This window comes from Sarcophilus harrisii, chromosome 2 (assembly GCF_902635505.1).
Source record: "Sarcophilus harrisii chromosome 2, mSarHar1.11, whole genome shotgun sequence".
NCBI lineage: Eukaryota > Metazoa > Chordata > Mammalia > Dasyuromorphia > Dasyuridae > Sarcophilus > Sarcophilus harrisii.
This window is the reverse complement of record NC_045427.1, coordinates 232,598,952-232,623,904: the sequence shown is the minus strand read 5'-3', so window position 1 is coordinate 232,623,904 and position 24,953 is coordinate 232,598,952. Positions and strand designations below refer to the sequence as shown.

Below are 24,953 nucleotides of genomic sequence, written 5' to 3'. Positions count from 1 at the left end.
ACTCTTAGGAATGGTACGAAGAATTATAGCTTCATGACACATTCAGTAGGATCATACATTCCAAAACTAGTATTTGACCTTTGCCCAATTTTAATACAATTTCCTTAGAGAACATAAAAGCTCTTTATTTAGGCATCTGTATCAAAATCCACATTTCTAAGATATATAACATTGGAAAAGAAAAATACACTTCAATGACCATATATTTTTGTAATTGGAGAAGAAAAAAAGTTTATACGAAAAATTTTGCCCTTACTACAACTATCTTTTTCCAGTAATTCCTCAGACCCAATTAAAATAGAAAAAAGATCACTATGCATGATGGCCAAGGAGAAAGTCTCCCATGGGGAGAATGTGTTGACTATTAGCATAATTCCCCATTTAAATAAAAATAAAACCTAAAGTAATCAGTCTCACATGACAGAGAAGTTCAAGTTTTTAAAATATTAAAAAAGGTATGAAATGAGGGAATTATTTTCTTGGGAATAGTTTATTAGTTTGTATAGTGTTTGTCAATCATTTGACTTTTTTTCTCTCTCTTACATCCAAACCAATCTAGTCAGAGTCATCTTCTCCCCATATTTCATATATCGTAATATTGTTGTGTGGATCTGAAGGGACCTCTGAGTCTGGAAGCTTGAGGGAATTCCCAGTTGCCATGGCCACTTTGAGACTTCGCACTTTAGACACAAATGTCACCAGATCCATCTCCAGTTGGGTTAAGGTATTCAGTGCATAGTCTTTGTTAGGGGCAGCATTCTGATTTTTCTTTTGTAGAGGGCGGTACAAACAGTTTCCACTGTTTGGATCCTTATCCTGTCAAAAAAAATGATTGAGTCACATACTTGGGGGTGGGGAAGGAGGAGTGAGGATCAATCTAAAATGATGGTTCTTGTCAAAGTATAACTTAAAACACACTAGCTGCCATTCCCTGCCCTCCCCCCCAGATGGCAGGATAACCTAAATATTACAGAATCATACTGTATTAAAAAATGATAAATGTATATTATAGATTATAAAATTATGTAAATGTTTATCATAGAAGGTAATTATAGAATTATTTTCATGTTGTTAGTCAGTAGGAAAAACATAGCTGTATTCAAATAGATGAGCCAATTTTCATTCAAAAAAGCTAATGCTTTAATTTTCCTGCCTTGTTAATGCCTATCATCTGAAGAAAAATCCAATCTGAAGACTTTGTGTATTTGAATCTGCTTGTGTAAATATATATATTTTTTCCGAATTAGCTTCAGAACAAGGCCTTTGGATACTTTCTGCCAATTAATCACAGAAGAAATGATGGTTCCTTATGTTGTCAAGCTTAGAGAAGTTTAAAAGGGCTCATTTAATAAAGCTGATTCCCACTGTGAGTTCTAAATCTGTTTGGCCAGGTTCTCTTCCTGACATAAAGTTATTTTTTAATCCAATGATTTCCTCGACACAGGTATCTTCCGTTTCCACTGACATTTACCTCTTCTGCCACCTATATTGAAAATAAAGCCTGATCAAACTCACACAGACCAACATGTGACACAAAATGTAAAGGCAACCCAATACTTCTCTTCCATTCAGAACTGGATCCTCACCTTATTTTTGTCACCTTCCCCTCGGAATCTTACTACAGCATAGAGCAGTCCAACAAACAACAGCCAGATCCATTTGCTCCCAAGCCAGCCTTTGGCCTGGTCAGATAGATTCTGCCTTATCCGAAAGTGGCCTCCGCAAGGCACATCACCGGCAGGTTCTTTGGCTTTTTCTCTCAGAGAAGAGAACATAAAGGCATATCCTAAAGTAGTGCACAGCAGGAAGAACAAAAAGCATCTCAGCATATGCATGATGAGCAGAGAGGGGCGAGTATTTGCTCATGGTGAGTGTGTTTCCCCAGGCATCTGGGAACCTGAAAGCCAAGTTGTCTGAGTCTTTTGTGACATCACCAACTGTCTGAATCACCAGAATACATCACAGCTGCTCAGAGGATGGGGGGGGGGGGGGGGGGGGGGGGGGGGGAAATGTGTATGTAATGGCCAATCCCACCAGGCCAGAGAGAAGGGCTTAAAGAAAGAAGCAGGCAAGAAAGATTGAGGGGGATTAATATGAAAGGGAATCTACTTCCCTGTTCCTTCTTTATATTGCCTGTGTCCTACAGCCTTGATTCCAAATACATCTTCCCATATAAACAATACTTTGATTTCTAGGAATATCTTTATCATAGATTGCAAACTTTTTTTAAAACTCAACATAAGACCAAATACCCTAGTTATATATGGAGTCGTATACCAACGTGTATCCTGAAGTTAGGGATATTCTATACTAAGTTTGGAAAACAGGGATTGATGTGAGCGTGTGCACGTGCATACGTGGGCAGAGACACACAAACACACTCATTAAAAAATGACTAGCAGTACAAGGTAGGGCATTATCAGGGCAAAATTGCCTGAGGCTGATAATAAGGTGGTATAAGAATTAACAAAAGGAAAACAAATTATGGAGCAATCACAATAGAAAAATCTCACAACTGAGAAACTTCTGAGAAGATCTAAGTCAATCTATGTGTAAACAAGAATACCTCCAACCACATCTCTTGAAGACTTCAGTGATATCCATGAAGTCAGGGAGCCTTCAAGGAGAAATAAGGTTGTATAAAGGAAGGCTTCATACAGAAGCTAGTTAATGAGGGGACGTCTTGCCTATTTTTAGGCAACAGATATATGCTGCTCCATGAGGGAAAGGAAGTAGCAGTGGATTTCATAAAACAAAGTAAAATTCCAACAAATACTCAATTTCAGAATTTTCAGTATTGGCATATATATCTAGTTACAGAGTCAACAACAGGGAAATTATGCTTATTACATAAATTATTTTCCTTTCACTCTTACGTAAGAAAAGTAAAAATTTTTACTTAAAAGAATAGGAATCCAAAGGAGTAAAACAAAGAAATGTTAGCTCATTGGTTAATATTGAAGAGCTGAGTCTAGAGAAGATAAACAATATCTAAGGATGTATTCATTTAATAAAAGCTTAGGCTCTGATTAAGGATTCTCTTCAGGAATTATACTTGGAATGAAATATAATGATTTCAGATCTATTTCTGGCATGTGTTTCATTTGTCTCCTTCTCTTCTTCACTAACCCAATTCAGGACTTCATCATTCTCCCTTCCCCCCCAAGCTATTTTGCTTTATTATTTTTTCAAAATACATGCAAAGATAATTTTCAACATTCACCCTTGCAAAATCTTGTGCTCCAAATTTTTCTCTCTCCCTTCCCCCACTTAGATAGCAAGTAATCCAATATAGGTTAAATATGTGTAATTCTTTTACACATATTTCCACATTTATCATGCTGCATGAATTACTTGCTGACTAGGTTAGGTGAGAGGTGGGAATTGTTCTAACACAAGGTTTTACAACGGTGAATGTTGAAAAAACTCTTTGCATGTGTTTTGAAATAAAAAACTATTATTAAAAAAAAAAAAAAAAAAAGGAAACAAATAAACAACAAAGGTGAAAATTACATATTGTAATCCACATTATTTCCATAGTTCTCTGGGTGCAGATGGCTCTCTGCATCTATAAGTGTATTGGAATTGCCTTGAATCACATCATTGTTGAAAAGAGCCAAGTCCATCACAGCTGATCATCACATAATCTTCTTGTTACTGGGTACAATATTCTCTTGATTCTACTCACTTCACTTAGCATCAGTTCATGTGAGTCTTTCCAGAAACCAGCCTGCTCATCATTTCTTGACTCTAGGACACAAGCTTCTTGAGGATAGGGAATTTCATTTTTGTCTTGGGGTGTTTGGTTCTTAGCTTATCGGTGTTTCACAAATGTTTGTTGAATGAGATTGAAATCTTGCAAACAGTCTCCTGACTATTCTCCCCTACTTTCACTTCTCTTTCTCCTTTAATCAAGCCTACAGAGTAGCACTTCTACATCATGCAAGAGTAAGAGAGAGTCACTGAAAGATTACCTAGCCAAAGGAGCAGTAAAGCCATTCATAATGTGTCCTCCATAAAGTGGCACAGACCTGGCTTTCCTGCCTTCCCTCTATTTCCCTATCCTGCAGGTGCACTGGAATGCTCTTATTGTAAACACTCCAGAATTTCCTTCATCTTCTTGCTACTGAACATGCCATTCCACTAGACTGCTCTCCCCTAACTACTCCACTTGCTGTAATCTTAAAACATCCTTCAAAATTCTTCTAAACTTCTCCCCTCTTCCACTAATACTTTCCCTTTATTCCACAAATTATGGGATCTTTGAGTTCCAGGAGAATTCTCCTTTCTACTACAGAATTGTGTACTTTTAAGAATTGGAAATAATAGTAATCATTTGAATTCAACTCTCTCATTTAAGGAGAAAGGGGATGTGACTATACAAGAGCACAATACTGGCTACACAGTCAGTTTTGACCTTATCTCCCCATGTTTTTAGTTCATTTCCTGATTATCTTTTGCTCTGCATAGCATAGGCACACAGTGTTGCTGAAATATAGCTTATGACAGATGATTTCAATTCAACATTAGGTATGTAATAATTACAAAATGACCATGTCAATTTGGGACAAATTATGGTGCTGCCCTTAAGGAAACTGTATTCTATTGGAACTTATATCTATGCATCAATCAAAATATTAACCAACTTCTACTGAAACAACCATAAAATGAAAAAAAAAGAGGACATACATAATGTCTTTGAATGGAAATATACAATGAACCACATTAATGGGAACATTTAGTATATGAAAATGCTTTTATAGAAAAAAACTTCTTATATGAAAAAGTAGTGTTGAACATCAAAACTATAACTAAGAATTAAAACCTTGAGAGCCAGAGATATATCCAAGTAATAGGGGACTCTTCATTTGATTACATTAATCTGATTTAGATAATAATACCAATGTCCTAAGACATGGCCTAATAACATTATATAACATTAATGAGCTAATGCTCATTTAAAGATTGTTCTTTTCACCTATTTGACCTTTCACCCCAGCTGCATTTTATATACAGAATACCAGTGTCAAACTATATTCCTTCTCTCTTTAAAGTCACAGATCAAAGATATTTTCCCTAATTACTTTAGAGAAGTACAACTTTCTGACTCCCTCTATGGCTGAAGTTAAGGATATGAGATCTTTAGAAATGCCCTTGAGACATCATAATAGATATTTTATCTCCTCTGTTCAGGTCTACTTTACTGGTGGACACAAAATCAAGACAAATAAGGGACAGTTTCATTATTGGCATATACTTTATTTGAACTTAAACTGTATCTGAGATTTAAAATGAAAAAGAATATTGTTAAATTTTAATTTTTTTGATGTAAATTAAAACTTCAAAAGTCAAGATGAAATAAAAATCTCCTTTAAGCATTTAATGTTTTAACAGTTTTAATATTCTCCAAAAATAGGTTTGGAGAATATTTAAATTTTCAATTATCTGAGCATCTACCATTTTTCCTACACACTCAATAATTACAACTATTATACTTCAAACAGACAAGGGGGCAAGTTTATAAACACTTTTCAAAATATAACAAACCAGATATCAGATTACAATGGCTAGTCTATGTGAAAACTATTCTTCCTTAAGGAAGAGAAGCTGCAGTCATACAGAATAGTACTTTAGAAGCAATATGATGTGTGAGTAACCCAATTGGAAGATTCTTCCTTAGAGCGTTTGGCTGAGCTGTGTGTTGTAAAAATAGATTTGTAGGCTTCTGATTCTTCACTGTCTGCTATGGATCTCTTGGTGGTTCCAGAAGATGATTTACTGATTTTTCCTGAAGAATTTCCATTTGTTCCTAGAAAACCCAAAAGAAAAAAAAAAGGCATGAGTTTTAATTTTAGCACTTCAAATTAACATTCTTTTTCCCACTGAGGGAGAACATTCCATGTTATATTTACTTATGTCAACCTGCTCAAGTACATTTTCTTCCTATCTTCCTAATAACCATAAATTATATCAATACAAAAATTATGTGAATCACAAATTATGAATGATGATATAGTCATATATACTTTCCAAATATTGATATAGCTAGGAAATGTAGCTCTATCTTTAGTCAATAAAAGGGAATTTCTATACAATGATATTTTAATGACAGATTCATTAATATAATTTTATTTTATACTGCCCTCACATGTTTTACATCAGGAAAACAAACATTTTTCCTCATAAAATAAAGAATGGTTTGCAAAAGAGCACTATATTTGGAGTCAGTGTGAAGGACCTGGATTGAATGCCTGACTTGCTCTTGCTGTATGGTTCTGGGCAAGTAAGTCACTTAATCTGATTTGCTTCATCTATAAAATGAGTAACAATGGTAAAATGGCTAACAATCTTGAAGAGATCTGTCCAAGTCATAAGTCAGTATCTACATCACAGTTTCATTCAGTTAATTTTTTTTTTATCCTAAACGAAACAGAAACATAATCACCATAAATCAATTTTAAGAGAACCAATTTCAGGTTTTCTTATTTGCCTACTCTATTAAGCAATAAGACAGTGGGGCAAAAACAATGTGTGTTTCTAATTTCTCCTTAAACCAGATCATGATTTCTACCTCTTTGGCTGGCTCCTCCTTAGAATTTTTTAAGATGCATAAAGTAAAAGATAGTATTATGAAGTAAATCAACTATATTGAAACAGTTATGAGTGAGTATATGTGTGTGTGTGTATCAAAAGTTAAGAGACTTTAGGTTAAGAACCCTACCCTAAATTAATAATTATTTTCTCTAGAGGAACAAACCTGCAGTTTTCTGACTAGAAATGAGTTTCTTTTCTTTAGAATTTAAGCTTGTTTCTTCATATTTTAAACCCTTAACTTTTGATGATCCTGGAGATTCTGTAAAAGAATTAGAGAATGAAATTAGGAAGGGGAGAGGGCAGAGAAAGTAGCTTTTTAGCACAATGAAAGTATATTATAAAATGTTACCTTTGGTGACATCTGACTTAGAAGCCGATTCTACCGCCTTGGGCTTCTTGAATTTCTGTCAATTTAAAAAAAAAAAAAAAAAAAGGCAGGGAGGGAGCAAAGGGGGAGAGAATGAAATGTGAGATTGTATTTAAAACAAGCAGGGAAGAAGCATAGTGTCAAATATGAATTTGAAATAAATTGAAGTCTATTGATCAGATTAATGTGCTTTATACAGTAAATTTGTTCCCTTAAGGTACACCTCTGAGATTCAATTAATTCACAGGGATCACAGGATTTTAGGGGATGAAGCTATCATAGACATCCTTTAATCTTTCATTTAATAGGTGAACAAGATTCAAAGATTGTGGTTGTGATTTTTTAAGATTATTATCTAGTTTAAGCAGCAAAGGAAGTAGCAGAATCTCAATGGGGTTCTAATCTACTCTAGGGCTTCTCCTACTAAAATACACCAAAAATTCTGATAAAGTATCATTCATTTTACCTTTAAATACTCTTAAATACTTAATACTCTTAAAAATATGCTGAAATAATAAAATTATTGCAAGTCTATGTTTATCAATCCCTTGATTATACTTAATGCACTGTATGAGGAACTGGGGATACAAAGATGAGACAATATCACAAGCCCTGTCCTCTAGGAGTTTAAAATTTACTAGGGAATGGGCAAAGGACCAAAACCCAAATAACTACAACTGAAATTACAATAAAGTGCATCAAAGCTTGGACTATATTTTCTTGGAAGTATCGTCTCAACTAAAATTTGCCTAGAGCACTTGGTCTGGATTTAGGTTATACTCCATCTGTATACACCCTAGTTTGTAGTATGCTTATTTGTGAGTATAGCTAATACCAACCCCACCCCCCTTTTCTCCAGACAAAAGATCCCCAAATCATTATTTTTATTAATAGTTTTTTATTTTTCAAAATATATGCAAAGATAGTTTTCAATATTCACCTTTACAAAACCCTGTTACAAATTTTTCTCTCTCCCTCCCCTACATAACAAGCAATCGAATATAAGTTAAACATGTACAATTCTTCTCAACCTATTTCTACATCATGCTGCACAAGAAAAATCAGATCAAAAGAGGAAAAAAAGTGAGAAAGAAAAAAAAAAAAACAAGCAAGAAAATAACAGCGGTGAAAATAGTATATTATGATCCACGTTCAATCCCCATAGTCCTCTCTGGATGTAGATGGCTCTCTCCATCACAAGTCTATTATAATTGGCCTAAATCACCTCACTCTAATCATATTATTTTCCATTGAAAGAAACCTCTAGTTCAAGCCCTTCATTTAACAGATATAAGCATTTAGGTCTGCAGAGATTAAATGATTTACTCAGGGCAAAGATACTAAGTAACAAAAATGACAAAACAGACAGTGAGACCTATCCCCTCCTAATTCCAAATCTAGAATTTTTCACTGTACTCTGCTATTCATCAGAGAAGACTTCAAGGAGAAAGTGAATTCTAGGCTAGGCATTGAACATAAAGATTTCAAAAGGTAAGGGAAAGACAGTTTCAGACCTATGGGGAACATAATATACAAAGGCATCCAAAAGAGAAATGACAAAACAGGCAAGCAACGAATATTCCCAACATGACATTCCTATTCAAATTAGTGTGTTTGTCCTATTAAAAACACTTGAGAGTATAGGAACAAATGGACTTTTCCTTAAAATAATCAGTAGCATCTATTTAAAACCAGCAGTAAGCATCATATGTAATGGGACAACGCAACCATTCTAATAAGATCAGGAGGAACAAGGTTGTCCATATCACGCATTATTTAATATTGTATTAGAAATGCTAGCTTTGGCTATAAGAGCTGAGAAAGAGATTAAAGGAATAAGAATAGGCAATGAGGAAACCAAATTATCACTCTTTGCTGATGACATGATGATATACTTAGAGAACCCCAGAGATTCTACTAAAAAGTTATTAGAAATAATCCACAACTTTAGCAAAGTTGCTGGTTATAAATAAATCCACGTAAGTCATTAGCATTCTTATATATCACTAACAAAATCCAACAGTCAGAGTTACAAAGAGAAATTCCATTTAAAGTAACTACTGATAGTATAAAATATTTAGGAATCTATCTGCCAAGGGAAAATCAGAAACTTTATGAGCAAAATTACAAAACTCTTTCCACAAATTAAGTCAGATCTAACCAACTGGAAAAATATTAAATGCTCTTGGATTGGGCGAGCAAATATAATAAAGATGAATCTATTTATTTAGTGCTATACCAATCAGACTTCCCAAAAACTATTTTGATGACCTAGAAAAAATAACCACAAAGTTCATATGGAAAAACAAAAGGTCAAGGATTTCAAGGGAATTAATGAAAAAAAAAATCAAATGAAGGTGGCCTAGCTGTACCAGATCTAAAATTATATTATAAGGCAGCAGTTGCTAAAACCATCTGGTATTGGCTAAGAAATAGACTAGTTGATCAATGGAATAGGTTAGGTTCAAAGGATAAAACAGCCAATAACTTTAATTATTTAGTTTGAAAACCAAAGACCCCAGTTTTGGGGATAAGAATGCATTATTTGACAAAAATTGCTGGGAAAATTGGAAATTAGTATGGCAGAAACTAGGCATTGACCCACACTTAACACCATACACTAAGATAAGGTCAAAATAGACTCATGATCTAGGCATAAAGAGTGAGATTATAAATAAATTGGAAGAGCATAGGATAGTGTTTACCTCTCAGACCTGTGGAAGAGGAAGGAATTTATGACCAAAGAAGAACTAGAGATCACTACTGACTACAAAATAGAAAATTTTGATTATATCAAATTGAAACGTTTTTGTACAAACAAAACTAATGACAAGATTAGAAGGGAAACAATAAACTGGGAAAACATTTTTACAGTCAAGGTTCTGATAAAGGACTCATTTCCAAAATATATAGAGAATTGACCTTAATTTATAAGAAATCAAGCCATTCTCCAATTGATAAATGGTCAAAGGATATGAACAGACAATTTTCAGATGATGAAATTGAAACTATTACCACTCATATGAAAGAGTGTTCCAAATCACTACTGATCAGAGAAATGCAAATTAAGACAACTCTGAGATACCACTACACACCTGTCAGATTGGCTAGAATGACAGAGAAAGAATAGCTGGAATGTTGGGGGATGTGGGAAAACAGGGACACTGATACATTGTTGGTGGAATTGTGAACACATCCAGCCATTCTAGAGAGCAATTTGGAACTATGCTCAAAAAGTTATCAAACTGTGTATACTCTTTGATCCAGCAGTGTTTCTACTGGGCTTATACCCCAAAGAGATACTAAAGAAGGGAAAGGGACCTATATGTGCCAAAATGTTTGTGGCATCCCTATTTGTAGTGGCTAGAAGCTGGAAAATGAATGGATGTCCATCAATTGGAGAAAGGTTGAGTAAATTGTGCTATATGAATGTTATGGAATATTATTGTTCTGTAAGAAATGACCAGCAGGATGAATACAGAGAGGATTGAGACTTACATGAACTGATGCTGGAGTGAAATGAGAGAACCAGGAGATCATTATATACCTCAACAACGATACTGTATGAGGATGTATTCTGATGGAAGTGGATTTCTTCGACAAAGAGAAGATCTAACTTAGTTTCAATTGATCAAGGATGTACAGAAGCAGCTACACCCAAAGAAAGAACACTAGGAAATTAATGTAAACTGCTTGCATTTTTGTTCTTCTTCCCAGGTTATTTATACCTTCTAAATCCAATTCTCCCTGAGCAACAAGAGAACTGTTCAGTTCTGCACACATATATTGTATCCAAGATCTACTGTAACCTATTTAACATGTATAGGACTGCTTGCCATCTGGGGGAGGGGTGGGGGGAGGGGGTGGAGGGAGGGAGGGGAAAATCGGAACAGAAGTGAGTGCAAGGGATAATGTTGTAAAAAATTACCCTGGCATGGGTTCTGTCAATAAAAAGTTACTAAAAAAAAAAAAAAAAAAAGAAATTAGAGTGTTTGATAAAAAGCTAGTAGAGTATTCGGGATGCTTTTAGAATTAAGGTATTCTTCAAAGACATTTAGAATAAACATGGAAGTCCCCAAGCTAAAGAATCACTTTAAATCAGTGAACTCAGTTAATTTTACCATCAAATTCCACAAGAATGCAACTCCTAAACACCCCCTCAAAACAAAAACAAACCCACTATGTAGCAATATAAAACTTGTAAAGGTTTAAATATTGGAATGAACATTAGATTATGAATGAGGACCCTTGGGTTCTAATCTTAGTTCTTTGACTAGCTTGCTGGGGAATCTTAGACTATCTCATCTCTCTGGATTTTAGTTCTCTGTAAAATTCCCTGTAAAATTAAGGGAGTTGGAACAAAATATCTTTAATATCCCTTCTAGGGCCTATCATTCTGTTATTTGTCCTTCCTTCTCAAAGAAGACCATGATATCAGGGAAGTGATGGATGCCATGTAAATGAATTGGATTTAAGTGAGGGAGGGTTGTGCAAGGTCATCTGCCTTACTTTCCCCTCCAGAGCTATCTGGTTCCTACCATTCCACAGAACTAGGAATCACTAGAATTAAGTATTACTTCATTGGCATCCAGAAGGTGGTGGTAAAGAGACATTCCAGGGCGTTTTAGGAACTCTCAACAACCAGGTACCATCACCAGCAGAAATTTAAAAACAAAACAAACAAAAAATACAAAAAGTAGAATCATTGTTAAATGATAGTTCCCTATTTTTTATTAAAGTTCCTGCTCACATAAATCACACTACATTGTAAATTCAAAATTTTGTTGTTTTTAAACTACTTCTGTCACTTTTCATATAAGAAGCCTGATATGGTGGGAAAAGGGCTGGATTTAAAGAACAGGTTCATGGAACTAGGGCTTGAAACTCAGTCCCTGCTATTTGCTATCTGCATTAACATTGACTACCAGCACCTCATAAGCAATATTCACTTCAAGTTGAGACAATTTCCTAAACATGGCACCTTCTAACATTATCATAAGTTGACAGTGTAAGGAATCTCTAAACTGCTAATAGAATTGTACTTTAATTTCAGTGGACTTAAAAATATTTTTCTTGTCTTTTGCTAGTACCTACATTTCCCAATGGATTCTTTCTTCCTCTTAGAGAGAGCAAACTCTTATAAGAAGACTAAGGAAGAAAAAAAAATAAGCAAAACTATCATTTTCATTGGCAAGGTACTTAGCAACACTGCCATTCTCTGGTTTTCTTTAAAATAATAAGCTTTAAATACTTTGATAAAAATTCTTTGCAAAAAGAAACATGGCTAAATAAAGTGCTAATTTTTAAAAGCTAAAAGTTTCTTCAAAATTTTCTATTGTTCATGCTCTCTCTATATATACATAAATATAACCTGATAAATTGCTCTCTATTTTGAAATTGTGGTGACTTTTATGGAATTTTCATTGCATCTGATAAAATAAAATACTAGTTAAGGAAAAACCAATGAATATATGGTCACCAGTCAGTGATGTTGGCTGTGCTCTCCACCAGGAGTTCCTTAAACTCTTTGGTCTCAGAACTCCTTTATGCTCTTAAAAATTAGTGAAGAATCCCTCTTCTCAAAAGCATCTGTTTATGGCGATTATATCTATCAATATTTATATTATAAATGAAAATCTTAGAATTATGAAAACAATTTTGATCTTACAGACCACCATCTTACAGACCATGGGGCTGCCTAAGGTGTCCTAGTCCACACCTGGAGAACTGCTGCTTTACACAACAGCTTTAGCAAATCATTTGTGTAAAAAAAGAATCAAAAAATATCCCAAGAGTTCTTTCATGTGGGTGGGTTAAATGTATTCTTCAAGATTCTATTTTGAGTCCTCTTTTCTTCCTTCACATATAATCTCTCCAATTAGAAAGGCAAGTTTTTTGAGAGTAGCAACAGTTGAATTTTTCTTTGCATTCCAAGAACCTTGCTGAGCCTGAAAAATAGGCACTTAATATATGTCTGTTGAATTAAATTGATTTGGCAATCCCTGAAGTTCCTTCTAAGTTTAAATATACAATGAATATGGTCTCATCAGCTTCCAGGGGTTCAATTACCATCTCTATCTAGCTAACTCCCAAATTTATATATACAGGTTTAACATCTCCCCTGGACAATATTATTAACTATTGGATATCTTCAGATGACTCGTATGCATCTCAAACTCAACAAAAACTCACCCATCTCTCCACTAACTGTTTTCTTCTCCCAATTTTCCCCTTTCTATTAAGGAAACCATTATTTTTCTAGTGACCAATGTTCTCAACTCTGGAGGCATCCCTTGATCTTTTCCCCAAATTATCCTTAATTTCTATATCTAATTAGCCAACAAGATATAGTTTCTGTTATCACTACCACCATCATTATCTTAATAGCTATCATTTATATAAATGCCTTCCTATGTGTCAGGCAATGTGCTAAATACACATATCTGAATCTCACAACAAGTGCTGTAGGGTAAGTTTTGTAACTATGGCAGAGATGAAGTGGCTTGCTCATGGTCAGTTAGTACATGTCTGAGGCCAAATCTGAACTCAGTTCTTCCAGACTCCAGGCAAGGCACTCTATCTACTGTACCACCAGCTTCCAACATTTCTTTTTACATATCTCTTGCATTTGTCCCTTTTTCTCTACTCTGAGAGTTTTATATCTATAGTTCAAGTTTCTCAATTTTCACCTGCATGAATAAGCCTCCTAATTAGTCTTCCTATTTTTCATCCCTTCCTTTTTGAAGCATCTTCCAAATAACTGCTAAATAAATATTATTAAAGCAGAAGTTTGATCATGCTACTCCACCATCCATTGTCTCCCTGTCAGTTTTTAATGGTTTCCTATTACTGAGATAAAAATACCAAATCCTTAGCCTGGTTTTCCACAATATGTTTCCCACCTATCTTTTCAGTTGTATTTCATTTATTGCCTCTCTTTGTATTCTATTACAATCAAACTGTCCTATCCTATTAACTGCTCTTCCTATACAACATTCATTCCTGTTATCTGGAACTTTGTACGGCTCCTTTCTCATGTCATTAATTTTACCTGCACCTTACCCCCCATAGAACCCTAGCTTTCCTCAAATCACAGCTCAGAAGCAACCTCTCAAAATGAGGTCTTTCCTGATCCTTTCATTTATGGTATACTATCTACCACCTGAAATTAATATTTCGCTTTCTATATAATTAGTATTTGCCTACTTGGGCACAAGTTTTGTCCTTCAACCCAGATGAAAGCAAACTTTTGGAGGGAAGGGACTATATTGTCTTGCCTTAGTATATCTCCAGGTCTGAGTCAGAGAATTACAGAATTTCAAAGCTGGAAAAAACCTCAGGAGGTATCTAGTCCATCCTCCAAATGACTCCTCCCACAATAACATACTTAACAAAGGATCATTCATCTTCTGCTTAAAATTCTCCAATGGGGTATAAGTGGGCGAGTGCTACACTTCTACCTCCTGAGGCAGCTCAATCTACTTCTGACCCCCTCTTAATTATTAGGAAGTGTGTCTTTAGGGAATTTCCAACCATTGCTTCTACCATTTGAAGCCTAAGAAATCTAATTCTTTTTCTATGTAAAGGCCCTTAAAACATCTTAACACAATTGTCACATACACTTTGAGTTAAGGTTAAGCATCTCTAGTTCCTCCAACTAATCTTTCTATGACTAACTCAAAGCCCTTTAGTATCTTGAGTGGCTTTTGTATTCTCTACAGCTAATCAACATCTTCCTAAAATGTGAGTCCAGAATCAAACAAAAATATTCTAGATATGATCTAGGGAAGCAAAGCACCAAACAGTTCTCACCTCCTACTTTCTTGATGCTGGGTCTCTTAATGCTTCTTTGGTTACCACATCATAGTGATGACTCATAATGAGCTGGCAGTCCACTAAGCCACCACTTTTTCCAGTCAAACTAATGGCTTTTGTGTCATCCTAGTGCTGTATTAGGCACTCCAGGAATATTTCTGAATTGAACTGTTTGTGTCTTTGCTTATCAAGTCTGTTTTACTTTTCTTTTATCTAATGACTTCTGTTCATTTTGGAGTCTTATATTCCATTGTGGTCCAGACCTGACCTTTTCTATTCAAAGAGTCACCAAATTTTACTATATTGTGAACACTTCACTCTGAGGCAAAAAAAAGCTGGGTTAAATGGATGCTCATTTAAACAAGAGAATACTGCCATAGAATACTAATAGTTCATACATTTACATAAATGTTAAGGTTTGTGAAAAGCTTTATAGACATAAGGTCATTTGATGCTCATAATAATCCTGCAGCATGGATGTCTCTATTATCTCCATTTTATAGACAAATAAATTCAACCAAGGTCTCACTGTCTGAGGCAGGATTAAAATCCAGGTCTTCCTGACCATTTTCCTGACTTTACTGAGTCCAAACCTTCTCTCTTGTTGATTGACATTTACTGCAACACAAAATTCAGGGGGAAAGATATGGAGTTTATTAAACCACATGAAGTCAATCCTTACAATCTGTGAATTCCACATTTGCAAACTTGTTTGTTCACTGAAATTTGTTTTGTATTCCTAAATTCAATGCCCGCAATGCTTTTGCAGTTATTTGGGGACATGCACAAACAATGAAAAAATCTGAATCATCTGCCCGAAGTGAAGTCAAGGCAATTTTTCTGCCTTCTTTCAGTTCTCACTGTAAATAAGCGACCTTTCCACATTCTATTTACTGCCATGTTTTTCACATTTTGTGAACGATGGTTCAGCATTTGCTAATTCAGTGTTCAGAGACTTTATAAAATTTAACTATCTCAAATGACAAGAATTAACTGGATTCAGATGTAGAATCTTACTAGCCATCTAGTTTAACCCTTCATTTTACAGATGAGAAATAAATGTCCCATTGAGTTTTCAGTTCTGTCCAATTCCTTATGAACCCCAATTTGAGGTTTTCTTGGCAAAGATACTGAAATGTTTCATCATTTTCTTCTCCATCTTATTTTATAGATGTGGAAACTAAGGCAAACAGGGTTAACTAATTTGCCCAAAGTCACACAACTAGAAAGTGTCTAGGACTAGAATGGAACTCAGGAAGACAAACTTCCTGAGGCCTGGTACTCTATTCACTGAGTCAGTTAGCTATCCTGCTCAACATTAAAAAGTATTAACCAAGGGGAGATTCAAAATCAAATATTCCAAGTCCAACATTTTATTACCTACATCCTAAATTTTTAAATTCGCATTCCATGATTTGTTGTCAATATAACATATATAAAATGCTTTCAAATTTGTGAAAAGCTTTGCAAGCAATACTTACTTCATTGTTGTCCTCTGTTCCTTTCACAGAACATACCAACTCTTACCTCTGTGAATATTAAAGGACCTGTGAACCTAGGATTGGAATTCTTTCAACGATGCAGATTTAGTAGATAAAAAAAAATTCTCCAGGAGTTTCTAACAGTAGGCAAAGGATCAGTGATTTACTCAGGGTCACAAAGTTAACAAGAAAGTCTGGATTTGAACTCATATCTTTCTGAAAGCAATTCTGGCCCTCAATTTATTATGGCACACTGGCTAATGTAGCTGAAACCGAAGTGAAACCGATGAATAGCAATTCAGTAATTCTAAACCCTTGAACTAGATAACTGGCCAATGTTCTTTAATTGTCCTAGATTAAAGTGGAAATTATAAAGACTTTGCTCAAGATCCTCTTAACAGTTATTAAGAAGAAGAAGAATGTAAATTGTATTTATCCTCATTAAAAATACATTTATGATTATTCAGCTGCCAAGAAGACATTTAAAACCATTAAAGATAAGCAAACTGGCATATATGCTGGAGAGAGAACAAAGTATATTACCTTTTCCAATTTCATTTTGAGTCGTCTGTCTTCCATTCTCTTCTTTAATACATCTACATCCTCCTTATTGCCATTAAGTACAATGACATCATCTTCTTGAAAAGGAACACCACACTGAATTAAGGGAAAAAGAAAATAGAAATTGATATACTACTGTTTTCTAAGTTTCTTTCTCTTTTTCCTAAATTTTCTATTATATATGACTCCGAAAGTCAGAGTAAATATATTTCCTCACTCAGCAAATACAAACAATTACTTAGTATTTACATATGAGCAAGGAGTACAATTTTGGATAGTCACTGGCAGGGTAGAAGATGGATACAGAATTTTGCTCAATTATACATGCTAAGAAGTATTCATATTTACATCATTATGCAGACATAGGTCATTAACAATATGTAAAAATAATAACAATAGCAATAACATTTATATATAGCACTTAATTATAAATCAGTCACTATGCTAAATGCTTTACAATTATATCTCTTAACCATTCCCAATAAGATCAGGGTCATGGTTGCCCACTATCACTATTACTATTCAATATTGTATTTGAAATGTTAGCTTTTACAATAAGAGAAGAAAAAAGAGATTAAAGGAATTAGAGTAGATAATGAGGAAACCAAATTATCATTCTTTGCAGATAATATGATGGTATTCTTAGAAAACTCTAGAGCAGTGGTTCTTCAAAGTATGGTCTAGAGAATCCTGGGGATCTCTGAAACCTTTTTAGAGGGTCTACAAATTCAAAAATATTTTTTATTTCCAATATGGTAAATGTCTATAAATATAATCCAGATAACAAAAACGCTTTGGAGAGATCCCCAATAATTTTTAATAGGATAAAGATACTGAAAACAAAAGTTTGAGAACCACTGTTAGTGAATCAACTAAAAAACTACTAGAAACAATTCACAACTACAATTATATTTCTTGATTCTTACAAATGCCAGAAAGTAGATGCTATTTTTATCCACAGTTTACAAATGAGGAAATTGAGGCTAACAGAGTCTTGTTCAGGATCACACAACTAATGCCTGAGGTGGGATTTGAAATCAAGTCTTTCTGACATCATGCATAGTTGCTTTATCTACCATGCCAGGAAAACTATCCCTAATATATATATATATATATATATATATAATAAGAAAGGATACTAAGGATTCACATGGACTAAAATTCAGAAAGGAAAGTAAGTAAACCCTAGAAAGAATGGATAACTCAAGAGTAAAACTGTGGAGACACAAAAACAATAATTTCCAATGTAGAAGAACATTTTGAAGATACTTAAAGATAATTATATGAATACAAAAGAAACTCACCAACAATTTAAGATTTTTAAAGAGGAAAAATAACACCATCATTTGTGTCTTTTTAAAGTTTCTAAAGTGCTTTTTATATATTATTTCATTTAAGCTTTAAAATGAATCCTGTTAAAATAGGTAGTTTTATCTCTATTTTATAGATGAGCAAACTGAGATTGAAAGAGGTTCAAATAACTTGCGTAGTTTTTATGTATCTGAAGCTGGTTTAAAACTTGGTTCTTCCTGATTCCACATGCACTCCATGTTCTATCCACTGTGTTACCTAGCTGCCATGTCAAAATAGTGTCAAGAAGGCTAAAACGCAGAATGAGGTCAGGCTGGCAAGGTAAACAAAAAGCATTTTTAAAAAGCTAGACTGGAAAAAAAGACAGAAGGGGAGGATCACTACTGTCAGAGAAGATGGAGCTATCCATTCTGCAGGGCTGTGCAATGGAAAAAAAACAGAATGACAAGACCACACCCAAGATAAGGGCTTAAAAAAGGAAGCCCCAGAGGTTTTCCAGTAGATTCTGGCTAAAGTAACAGCAACCAGAAAGAATTGGTGAGATTACTAGTAGAGTCACTTTCAGTGAACTCCTGCCTGTATCACAAAGGGTAAGATGAGATACTATAAAGTATTTTGCTGAAATCTAGATCCATGATGTATATGGCATTCTCCTGACTGACCAATCAAATCATTTATAAAATGCTTTCAAGTTTGTGAAAAGCTTTGTGTACAATGTATCACTGTTGTCCTCTGAGATAGGTACTACAGTATGCTATGGTTAACAGAGCTATCACTACTTATTCTAAATTGTCACAAATATATCACAATTCTATAATTTTTCAGGAATGAAAATCAAGTTCATTAGTCAAACCTCAGAATCTACCTTTTCTTCTTCTCAAATAGAATAATTCCTATCTTCCTTCCCCCTGAGTGTTCCAAAAACTTAAAGAAGAATATCAAGGAGAAATGTCAAAGGTTACAGAAAAGCTGAGAATGAGGATTAAGAAAAAAAGGCCATTAGATTTGGCAACTAAGTGATCACTGGCAACTTTGGAGAGAGCAGTTTCAGTAATATTATGAGGCGGGGAGCCACATTATTAAAATTAAGAAAGAGGAGAGAAAGTAGAAGCATCTAATTGTAGACCTTTTCAAGGAGTTTAGCCAGCCACAAAGGGCAATTTTGTGTCATCTGTAAATTTGACAAGTATATATCATCTATGTCTTTAAATCATTGCTGAAAATGTTCAGAAAAAAAAAAAGGATCAAGAAAAGATCACCAAGTTTTGCTACTGAAGTATTTCAGGCTGATAATGACTCATTAAACAATTTTTTGCATTCAGCCAAATGGCTGTTGCAAAATCATACTTTCCTTTTAGCTCCTCTAAAAGAGTATGAAGGATTTTATCAAATGTATTGCTAAAATCTAATTAAAATATATTCAGAATGCTTCTAATCTGTCAATCTGATCACCTCATTAAAAAAAAGGAAATAAAATTAGTTTGACATGATTAAATCTTGATGAAGCCATGATGGCTCCATATACTCAATGCTTCTTTTTCTAAATGTTCACTAACCTTTCTTTTAAGATGTTTTATAATTTTACAAGGAATGTAAATCGAATTTATTAATCTATGTTGTCTGAAGACTTCACTTTTTCAAAAATTAAATTTAAAAAAAAATAATTGCTTTATGAAATCATGTCGGGAAAGAAAATCAGAACAAAAAGGAAAAACCATGAAGAAAGAAAAAAAAATAAACAAAAAAGAAGTGAACACAAACATGGGTTGATTTATATTCAATCTCCATAGTTTTTTTGTCTGTTTGTTTGTTTTTAATGTAGATGGCATTTTCTATCCAAAGTCTACTGGGATTGCCTTGGACTATTTTTTTTTTAAATTAGAAAATCAGGACAGAATTTATCTTTCTTCAATCCTGAAGTGACGGTCCTCTCATTTCTTTTATGACTTTTCAAAGATCATTCAGAGGGTTTCATTAACCGCATCTACCCATCTACCCCATAATTTATCAATTGGCCAAGTGACTTGAATTTGTACAGGACAGCTCCTATCTTTACCTACTGATCTTGGGTTAGTCACTTCTGTCGTTTTTCTCATTCATTGTCTTCTACAGAGAAAAATGAAACAAAATAAACAAGAAGCTCCATTTCTGTTTACTCATTATCACTCAATGACAATGGTCTTTTTTGTCCTCCCCCACTCCCCATTTAGGTTTAAAATAAAAACTTGTTGTCTGTTTACCACACCAATCTCAGTTCTGAATGTTTACCACTTCTAACACTATTCCTAAAATAGCTTATTTTGCTTTTGCATTTATCTCATTACCTGGCTTTGCTTCCATGTTTTCTTGAAATTTTAAAGTTGGTAAATGGCTGACAGCCTTGAATTTCTAACTATGACAGTTTAAATATGTGGTTAAAGAGTTCTGCATGTAGAGGGAGTCCATTCTTGTGAAAGAAAATAATATAGAATTGTACAGGATGGATGAAGATCTGCACTCTGAGTAAGAGCTACACACAAAGATATGTAGTTCTATAAAAGACAAAAAGTACAGATTCATCTGAAGGATTCAAGAAAAAACTATTAAAAACAAGACTAGGGAAAAAATTAAGACAATGCACTTACTCAGTTAAGAACCTGTTTCTGAGGCCATGGAAAAATGACCTAGTATCTGCTGGCTGAAATTCACATATAAAACCACTCTGCCACTTACTAAGTCTTTGTGATTATAAGCAAGTTATTTAAACTCTGGGTCTCATTTCCCTCATCTGCAAATGATGAGGTTGGACTAGAAGATCTATTAGATCTCTTCCAAATTCAAATCAAGGATCACAAATCTTTCAGGAGTATCCTTGGTGAACCAGTTCTTCTATCATCTAGTCTCTGCTTCTGTAGGTCATGCTGACTTCTGTCTTTAAAAAATCAAGCTACAGCTATCAGTATCAGTTTGGGACAGAAACTAAGAATCATTTGTGAGTCATGACAGGAAAGCAATATAGATTTATCTGGCAGGAACAGAGAGCAGAATATGCTGTCTTCTTCCAGATATGAAAATGAAGGGTCGTGATCTTGATCCTGATTCTGAATGACAGTACAGTCTAAGAATAAAAGAATTTGGAATGTGCTAATGCCCTTAATATAAAACTGGGTCTTATCTTTGTGTCTTTCCTAGAGTCAATTCTTATTGCAGTACAGAATTATTAGTAAAAGTCAAACAAACATATTATTAACAAAATCAGGTTAAAAAAAAAAAAGAGCTGGCTTTTACCTTCCCCCAGTCCTTTGTAATAGTTTTGGGGAATAGAACAGGTTGTTATGGTATGGGATCTTCTTCAGAAATTCAAAGAATGTCTCATAATCTCTGAACTATCATTTATGATAATCACAATTTATTTTTCCTGTAACAGAAACTAAGCTAGAGAGCAAAATTGGCATCATTCCCTTTTTCCATTTCAAAATTTGGACAGTTCTTATCCAACTGCTTTTTCTTTCTTATGGGGAAAAAAAGTAAAAGCATGTGAAAATTTAAGCCATGTTTTTAAATTTAAAAATTCCCAATAAATTAAGGATGGAGAGAAATTAAGTTCAAGTGCAACTTTATTTTATCTTAGTCATTATTTCATTACAATTTAATGGCTTGAGTACATGATACACGTATTAAAAAGAAGTAGCATAGGCAAAAAAAGGGCTCTTTTTTTTTAATCTTATAGGTCCCTTATTCCTTTCAATAAAGAGAAACCTTCATGCCTTAAAGAAAAACGTACTTTTGCATATTTTTTCATGTTTAGCTAAAATTCTGCTCCAATACCCTACTATTGCATGCAGGTGAATTGGGTTTTTGAAGGTACCTGCTTTTGCACTTTTTCCAAGATGGAATAATTTAAGAGTAGAGGGGCTCGTCACCAAAATAACCACAGGGTGATAAATTCAGCAGCCATGGTAATTTAGAATACACTATACACTAAATGGTAAAGGGCTTGTGAAAGGCACTATCCATACTGATAAAATCAGAAATCAAAAATTCCTGAAATACTCAAGTAAGCTCAGTGTACAGGAAGAAGCCTAAGCCTAAGGACAGTTAATGTGCTATACTAAATACTGGGTGGAACCAGGATGCTGGCTTATTTCCTATCTAAGCAATGAGAGACAGAGTTTGTGTTTAAGAAAAAAAAAAAATCAGACTGGTGTTTAAACTATTGTTCAGAATTCAGGATGTAACTTTTAAATGAAGTATTTGATAATGAGGATAGATGTGGAACTATTGCTTATTTTCCTTCTGAAAAGGTCATTTATTCCTTCAAGAAGTTTAGTGAGAAGCAGTGCAAAGAGTACTTGTCTTGGACCATGGAAATTAGACTTCAACACTTACTAGAAATGTAAACATAGAGAAATCATTCAATGTCTCAGAGTTTCAGTTTTAAAAAATGTTTTAAGGATATATTCTTTTTTTAAACATCATTTTCACCTCCCAATTGAATATTACTTGTCTTAGTTTTCTCATTTTACAAGTGAGAAAAATTATAGGGCTACTATAAATAAAGTGCGTGGTAAACTTTAAGATGCTATAAAAATGAATTATTTTTTGTTATCAAGTAACATTTATTAAGTATTCACTATTTATAATATACTGCACTAGAAACAAAGGACTCAAATCAACCAAATACTTCTTCCACAATGTCGATCCTTCAAATTCTTGAAGAAAGCTATCATGTTCTTCCTTCCTCTAAGTTCCTCCCTCCTTCCCTCTTTTTAATAGTATTGATAAGAGCTAACATTAATATTGTCCTTTAGGGTTTGCAAAATCCTTTTTCATATTTTACACTATTTCACTTTTGCCACAGAACAACACTGGCAGGTAGATGCTATTATTATGCCCATTTTACAGATGAAGAAACTGAATCCAAAGTTAAGTGAACTTGGACAAGGTCACACAGCAAGAATCAAATTTAGTTTCTTCCTGACTCAAGTCTAGAGCTTTATTAAACTAAGCTGCATGTCTTCTAAACGAAACATCTCCAGGTCCCTCAAATCCATCCTTTTACATGCTTCTACCTTCAACATTAATTTCCAAGTCAAAATTCAGTAGTTTAATCAACACATACTTAAATGCTCGCTGTTTCTGTTTCTGTTTCCATGCTCTACAGGCTGAAGTGTCAAACACATTATCTAGCAGTCTGAACTAGATTAAAATGCAACTAGGAAATAATAAAATAAATAGAAATATAATAAAACACAGATAACATTACATTTTAAAACTAAGTCATTATATGGCCTGCAGAAAGTTTAAATTGATGGCCCTCTTTTCTATTTGAATTTGACAGTATTGTTTTTAAGATCCTTCCCTGTTAGTTTGTGGTCTAAGGAAGGGTTTTTTTTTGTTGTTGTTGTTTTTTGCTAACGCAATTGGAAGTTAGGTGACTTGCCGAGGGTCATACAGCTAGGAGGTGTTAAGTGTCTGACTCCAGATTTGAACTCAGGTCCTCCTGACTTCAGGGCTTATACTCTATCCATTGTACCAGCTAGCTGCCCCAGGAAGGGTATTCTTAATCTGGTATCTCTGAATTTTTTTATTTCAATATTTCAAAAACTAATACAATTAGTTTCTTTTGTAATCTTATGCATTTTATTTTATACACTTACACATACTACTCTAAGATGACATCAATAGATTTCATCAGACTGACAAAGCAGTTCCTAACACACAAAAAGATTAAACTCCTGGTCTAAGCTCTCTTTCAAAGTTGACATTCTCTGACATGCAAGGCACTCTTGCTAGACCTGAGACTACAATTCCAAACCAAAACAGATTCTAGCCCCAATAAGCTTATATTCTAGAGAAGGATATGACGTACACACAAAAAAAAAATAGAGAAGGAATCAAATGAACAAGAAGTGACAAGACACCCAAGCTAGTTTCTAAGCTTATTACTCAATTATCGCTTCACCATGTAATAATGCTTTGTTTTATACTGATTTGTGTTTGTGTCTTACTAGACATAAGCTCCATGAAGGCAAGGGGCTTGTCTGTCTTAATCTTTCCAACTTCCCCAACAACTCACACACACACAGTTTGGCTTCTAGGCACTTAACTATTTGTTGGCTGACTATATGTTGAATGAATCCTTGGCAACAAACTTATAAATCTGTGAGAAGCAGCAGTTCAGACTGGAAGTTAAGAGTCCCAAAGGCACCAGAGAATGCTTTCAGTAACCATACTCTTTTCCTCAAAATTAACCTTAGCAATCCACTACAAAATATAGCAGGATCAACAGAGATGCTACACGTACTATATTTGCTAAAAGCTAGTCTTTCCCATTCACAAAGGTGCTTTTTATTTATTTTGCCTTTTGTTGCATGAAATTAGCACCCCCCCATCTCACAACTTTACAACATGGCCTTATTGGATTTCAGTAATTCTAGAAAAGAGAAAAATATCAACATTTTCCTACCTATACAAATGGAAATTCTGGATTCTTCCAAGGAAATATTTCAAAATTTGTCTTCACACACAAGATAAGTCTCACAAGATCAAGGAACCATAAATAAATAAAATCTGCACTCATTAATTAAATACAAGATTCACCTGATTCAGATGCATAAAAGAAAAGGCTAAGAGATTACAAAATTATCAACTACTTAGGTCCATTTTCTGCCTGCTCCTCTATCCCTAAGAGATCTGGAAATGTAAAAGCAATAAAATTCAGGGAATGTTTTTAGTGAAAGTGGGAAGATTTTAAAGTAAAAGCATCCTGCAGATGAAGGAAAAAGAGACTTCCTCTTTGCAATGTATTTTTGACCCAGCTCTACCAATGATGGAGTTTATCA

The 24,953-nt window shown here is 34.2% G+C and overlaps 2 protein-coding genes across 2 annotated transcripts in view; both read right to left on the bottom strand.

Annotated features, from left to right (window-relative positions):
- Nucleotides 1-474: 474 nt before the first annotated feature.
- Nucleotides 475-1,963, bottom strand: LOC100914516 (protein FAM209A). The gene is made up of 2 exons (XM_003757676.4): nucleotides 1,587-1,963; nucleotides 475-816 (listed from the first exon to the last, which is right to left on the bottom strand). Exons 1-2 carry the CDS (start codon nucleotides 1,833-1,835, stop codon nucleotides 556-558), a joined length of 510 nt encoding a protein of 169 aa, XP_003757724.1. The 5' UTR covers nucleotides 1,836-1,963; the 3' UTR covers nucleotides 475-555.
- Nucleotides 1,964-5,240: 3,277 nt separating this feature from the next.
- The window catches only part of RTF2 (replication termination factor 2), a 74,475-nt gene continuing 54,762 nt past the window's right edge, over nucleotides 5,241-24,953 (bottom strand). The window contains exons 6-9 of the mRNA XM_003757670.3: nucleotides 16,801-16,914; nucleotides 6,944-6,998; nucleotides 6,758-6,853; nucleotides 5,241-5,809 (exon numbers count right to left, since the gene is read on the bottom strand). Coding sequence (XP_003757718.1) covers nucleotides 5,631-5,809; nucleotides 6,758-6,853; nucleotides 6,944-6,998; nucleotides 16,801-16,914 — 444 coding nt within the window. The 3' untranslated portion in view covers nucleotides 5,241-5,630. The remainder of the gene's footprint in view (nucleotides 5,810-6,757; nucleotides 6,854-6,943; nucleotides 6,999-16,800; nucleotides 16,915-24,953) is intronic.